Source organism: Alexandromys fortis, unplaced genomic scaffold (genome assembly GCF_014885135.2).
Source record: "Alexandromys fortis isolate MF-2015 unplaced genomic scaffold, M_Fortis_MF-2015_v1.1 scaffold_203, whole genome shotgun sequence".
NCBI classification, from domain to species: domain Eukaryota; kingdom Metazoa; phylum Chordata; class Mammalia; order Rodentia; family Cricetidae; genus Alexandromys; species Alexandromys fortis.
In genome coordinates this window covers 304,344-310,343 of record NW_026068080.1, presented here as the reverse complement: position 1 = coordinate 310,343, position 6,000 = coordinate 304,344, and the positions used below count along the sequence as shown (strand labels likewise).

The 6,000-nt window shown below is 48.8% G+C and overlaps 1 protein-coding gene across 2 annotated transcripts in view; it reads right to left on the bottom strand.

Moving 5' to 3' along the window:
• Positions 1-2,401: 2,401 nt before the first annotated feature.
• Positions 2,402-6,000, bottom strand: part of Slc25a37 (solute carrier family 25 member 37) — a 40,903-nt gene continuing 37,304 nt past the window's right edge. For both annotated transcript variants that reach the window (XM_050121862.1, XM_050121863.1), the window contains 2 exons: positions 5,926-5,982; positions 2,402-3,661 (listed from right to left, as the gene is read on the bottom strand). In XM_050121862.1, the coding sequence (XP_049977819.1) occupies positions 3,141-3,661; positions 5,926-5,982 (578 nt within the window). In that variant the 3' untranslated portion in view covers positions 2,402-3,140. The remainder of the gene's footprint in view (positions 3,662-5,925; positions 5,983-6,000) is intronic.

Genomic DNA, 6,000 nt, shown 5'->3' with positions numbered 1-6,000 from the left:
TATGTGCAGGAGAACCCTCTGCTACGGTGATGTACAGGGGCGCCCTCTGCTGACAAAGTGGCGATCTGCAGTCTCCTCAACAACCACTCTCCCGCCCCTGTGTCCACAAAGAGTCCACGACGCTTTCCAGAACAATGCTTTATTTTCTCCAGCTCCAGTGTTACAGCGGTAGCAGCACAGCAGCCACCCCCACATGGGAACACACTGCAGCTCCCCATGCTCAGAACTCACAAGGCGAAAACAATCTTGACCACAGGCATTTTAAAGACATTCAGAGAATAACACTGGGCCACTCTTATCCCACAGTGTGTGACTGGTGGCGACACATCTGTTGTTTACAGACACAATTACCCATAAATAAAGTTAAATAGAACCTTACTGGCATAGCAGTGTGTTGGGAGATACAGCCTTGGGGTGACATTTGGAGGAGGATGGCTGTAAGACATGGTGGGGAGGGGGACGACACACAAGCACACATAAAAGTAATTATAGTTATTCCAATTAAAAAAAAAGTAGTCATGAATTAAGAACATTCCCATTTTTAAAAGATCAATGTTTTACTCTATAATAAATTAACACTCATCTATTAAGTGGCTGTCATGTGGTCTGATCATGTGAACACACACACAGCTAAAGTGTTAGCAGTGCACCCAGGTCACACGGTCCCATCCTTGGGAGTCACTCCAAAGATGCCGTTAACTCTATTAACCTGGTCACTGGGCCTGGGAAGCATTTTCCTATTTAGACCTTTGCGATGTCAAAAATCACAATACGCAGGCCATTAATGCGCCCGGCGCGCGGACAATGCCAACCCTGGAGCAAAAGGTGAGGGGGGGGGGCAAAGTAACCCCCAGAGGAGTGAGAAACATGTTTGTTTAGGGCTTCACAACTTTTAACCACCTTTCACTTTGCTCAACCTGTGATGGCTGGGTGGGCCGGGCTGGTTAAAAAGCTGCCTCCCTGTGAATCCGCCATCACCACAAGGAGACGACAGCAAGGACCTTAAGCCCACAGAGCTGCGAAGTCCGGGTCTTACTTCTCCATCTTACACGGCCCTGGCCATAGAGGCTGTTCCAGAAGAAGGTAGCTGTAAAGAAAACCCAACAGGAATATTGTTTTTGCAGCAAGATTTGTCACCAGATGGACCACAGGGTGTGGTAGGAATGTTTCAGACTTGACTTCAATTTTACTCTAGGCTCCCCCTTCCATTTATATTTAGCTACTCAACACTAGCAGGAGGACGGCAGAAACACAATCTGTGATAAAAGGGCACCAGTTAGCCTCAGACACCAGCAAGCACAGAAACCTGTCACCCTGTGGTATGACAGCTCAGCAGCCAGCCATCAAGCCCTCATGGAGAACTTCTAAGTACTTGAGGTGGCTCTCTCCTCCTTCTGATCAGAAAAAAAAGAAGACAGCTGACCATCATCTAACTTCTCACGGTTAATGGACAAAATCATAACCTGTGCCCAAGGGCACTGGGTGATGTGTGGTCCCAAGACGAAAAGTCTCCAACCAAGTTCAAGCTGAATTTTTCCCAGGCAGTGGCACCAATCCACAGGAACTTAAGGTCCATGCTTCCCCAGTGAGAAGGAGCATGCTAGCCATGGCTTCCAAACAAGACCAGGGCCAAGGAAGTAAAAATGCCAGTGTGTCCCCTGCTCGTTCATAGACAAGCTGGAAGAGGGACATTGAGACCATTCTGTCCTCTCCTGAGAGTGACAGACTAGAAGACACAGGCTTGTGTGTTCTCTCAGAGATGATCGGCCAGAGCAGAGAGGACATAGGCTCTCAAGTGACACAGGAGGAGCCAAGGCCGCTGAGCGGCTCTGGAGAGGCAGAGAGAGAGGGTCCTAACAGGCTCCAGCCGTGCAGTCCAGGCTGGAAGGCCGGCCTCAGTGCTGTGAGAGGCTGTGATGGGTAAGACCCGAGGCTACAACAGGGCAGGGGACAGATGAGTGCCAGAAATAGTCCAGCTGGGATTTTCAAATATCCCTAGACTGCAGGGGAACTGGGTTAAGAGGCGACTTTGATAAAAACACATGACGACCCAATTAGCTAAGTGCCTGAGACTGAGGTCGCTACAGAAATCAGTCCTAAGACTAAGGCGGGAATCATCCCACTAATTTGCTAGGCAAATGATGGCGAATCCAATGCTAAGTGCTGATGGGGGGGGGGGGCACACGCTCACATTACTCTCGGGAAAGGTGAAGGCCAGACATTCTTATGCTCCTGGGCCCACTACCCTACAGAGTGGACAACCAGCATGCTTAGTACTGTACGGCTGTGTCCACAGACGGAGGCAAACGCTCCAGGGCCATAGCTTTGGTCCTGGAAATTTTAGGAAAGACAGAAAGGCACACACAGGTGACTTTTTGTTGTTTGTTTAAAAAGAATTAAAAAAAAAAAGCTCCAAGTGATAGATCATTATTTTGACTTGTTTTCAACGTACCTTTTTCCCCCATGAAAAGAGAAAATTCAAAATATAAACTTTGTATTTATTATTTTTACATTCAAGTTAAACTCCCTTGAGAGGGGTGCTGTACACAACTCCAGGCCAAGGCAAGCCGTTTATTACTTTGTTGCCTTTTTTCCTGTTTTGTTTTGTTCTGTTTTACTTCTTATGGCGGAAGAATTCAACTCTCTTATTAAAAAAACAAAAACAAAAACAGGTATATCATCCCAACTCTAATACTATTTATGGACACACACACAAGCACACACAATTTCAAAAATCTCTATGTAGAAAAATAAAGGATAAACATTATCCACCTATTTTAGACTGGGTAATGGTCCTTTTATGTATATGAACTCTTCTTACTGGGTCATTGCTCTCCTCTGCGGCGTGATCGAAAGATCTAGGGAAGAGGCCACAGGGATGCAGAAAGGCTACATTCCTCTCAAGGAAGGAGGAGAAAAAGCAACTTCTCACTCACCTTCCCAAGTTTCCCCCACCTACCACCACCCGGGGTGTCCCCACAGCCAGCCTTCTGAGCAGTGGAGGCTGGTCCTTCCCTTTCTAGGGCACCAGGGAATGAAGGGCCCGGCGCAAGCACCCTGTAGGACAGGGCCTGGGTGTGAAGACAAGGGGATGAGGCAGGAACAAAAGATGCTGGAACCACTTCCCACTGCCCGTTCCTTTAGTACAGAGTTCGATTCTCCAGCTGCCGCTTCGTAAGGAAATACTTGAAGAACTCATAGACGGACCAGGAGATGGCGGTGGAAGGCATCTGGTAGATGACTCGTGCGTAGAGACCTTTGAAATAGCCAGTGAGGCCGTTGAGCTGGTATACCATCCTGAAGGCGTTGGCCATGCCCGACAGCCGGCCATTGACATTGGCCAGGGAGAGCGCCATGTTCTCTTGCGTGTTGAGGAGGGTCTTGCAGACATCCAGCGGGGTGGTGGCAGCTGCAGCCAGCGCACCGGCCAGGCCTCCTGAGATGATGTGAGACTGGGGGTTGTAGTTCCGGAGAGGGTTGACCTGCTCCTGCAGGAACTCGTAGGTGATGAAGTGGATGGACTGGAAGGGGATGTTCATGGTCAGCTGGGTGGTATAACTCCTGTAGAAGGCCCCCAACCCCTCGGTCCGCCACACCGTCCGGATACAACTGAGGGCTGACCGGTGCTGCGAGTTGTACATCTGTAAACGCTGCTTCACCACTGTGTCCGGGCGGAGAGGAGCAACCGACAGGCAGGTGGTTGGTTTGGCCCTCCCATCCCAGATGGGAGTGGAATGGGGAGCCAACCAATAAAGAGAAACAGCATGTTAGAACTCACACTGGTGGCAGGGACCAAAACAGCACACGCACAGCCCCAGCCAAGAAGCCGTGGAGGGCCAGCTCCAGGCAACCTGCCTCAACTTCATTTCATTGCTACCTCCGGGACCCCGTGCCAGGAAAGTGCGTACTTCTAAAGAATTTCCTGTCTGACGTTCTAATGAGAGGTCACCCCCAAATCAGGCATTCACTTGAGGTTCAATCAGACAACCTGATCCCCAGGTCCTAGCCGCCTACACATTGGCCACAAATATCTCCGTCTCCCTGACCTGTTCTTATTAAGAGCGTCCCTGAGCTGAGCCTGCTGGCACATGCCTTTAATTCCAGCACTTAGGGGGAACAAAACAGGTGGCTCTCTATGAGCTCAAGGCCAGCCTGGTCTACACAGGGTGTCCCAGGCCAGCCAGGACTACATAGTGAGATCTTGTCTCAAAACAAAAGTATCTCTGACTTCTCTGATTCTAATCTGTATCAGAGCTCACCTGGGACAACACTAGAATTACATCTGTCCAAGCTGAGTGGCATCCCCTAGTGCAGATCCTGGCTTTAAGACAAAATAAACAAATGTTTCATAGGACCAGAGAAAATGAGGTGCATTCCCTAGAGTCTGGACGGCACCTACACACGGCCTAGAGCATCCCCATGATGCGGTCCATCTTTAAACAGGGACCCGACTGAGTCAAGAGTAAAGCCAAGTGGGCAAGGGAGATGAGCCTCGTGTGCGTGTGCGCACGCGCGCGCGGTGTAGAGATGGTTCAAGTTAAGAGCACTTGCTGCTCTTCCAGAGGACTCACATTTGATCCCTAGCACCAACAAAGAGGCTCCCAACTGTCTGTAACTTCAGTTCCATGGGATACCATACCCTTTTCTGGGTCCCAGGCACATATAAATACATGCAAACAAAACACCCACAGACATAATTATTTCTTTAAAAAAATACAAACGTCCATGTGTAGTAGCATTTACTTAGAATGAATCCCAGAAACCTGGAGGCTGGGATAGGGGGATAGAGATTTCATAACCGGACTGGGTTACAAAAACAAACAAAAGTACTGTTTAAGTAAACTCTGCTTACTTAACCTTGACCATGTATGTGACTGTCGTTGTCGGGTCCCTGTATGAGCAGCTTTTTTAAAAAAGAACAAATCCCAAGATATATACAGCTAGTCAAGCCCTCTACACCATGATTCTGTATCCACAGATTTAAGTAACTGTACATCAAAAGAAGCAGGAAAGAAAACAGTCTGCAGCAAACACATGCAGACCTTTTCCTTGGCATTATGCCCTAGGGCACATCATACAGCATCTACTTACACAGTACTGAAACCTAGGAATCAGTCGGAGATGACTGAAGTATGTGTAAGGACAACAAGTGGGTTATAAGTACTGCCCTATTTTATAAGAGGACCCCCCCCAAATAAAAGAGTAAGAAAAGGTAGCCCCCCTCAAAATGGCCACATGTTAACTTTAGAGGTACATAGGGGAATAATTCTATATATTCACTTTTTCCTAAAATGTTCTATAATCATTACAAATCAAGGGTGTGGTGATGTATATATGCCAATAATCCCAGTGCTCAAGAGGCTAAGGCAGAAAGGTTTGGAGTTTGGGCAAGCCTGGGTCTCAGGGGAGTTCCGGGGCATCCTGGGTTGTACGCAGAGATTCTGTATTGAAGGGGGTGGGTGATACAACCCACAGTGAATGAGATAGAAACAACTGGAAAGAATGAACAGTGTCTGGTGTGCATATGTGCTTATTGATCACACCCTTAAACACTCACAGTGTCCGACGTGTATATGTGTTTGCTAAGCACGCCCTTGAACACATAGGTTGTGCTGTACTGAAAACCACACAAAGCGATCCCCCAAGGATTCTGCCCCAGTGGGCCTGGGGCAGGGCCTGAAGAGTAGTTTCTAACTTCTCCTAGGATGCTGCCAAGTAGCAGACAGCTCTGCTTAGCTGTTTCCATGGCAGGAAGCGCTTAGAACCCCAGGGCTCCCTGGCTTCCCTGAGACCTCCCAGTAATGTATAAAGAACGCAATCTTCCTGCAGGCTGATGAAGTCAGCCCCTGCCCACCTTCCTGCCCCCAGCTCCTCCGGCCTCGCCACTGTCCCCCACTGTCCCTCCCTGTAGCCGTGGAACATTACCTTCTGCTGGATTCATGACTGCATCGTGGAGTAGGGTGGCCATACTCCCAGCTATCCCTGCAAAACAAACTCCAG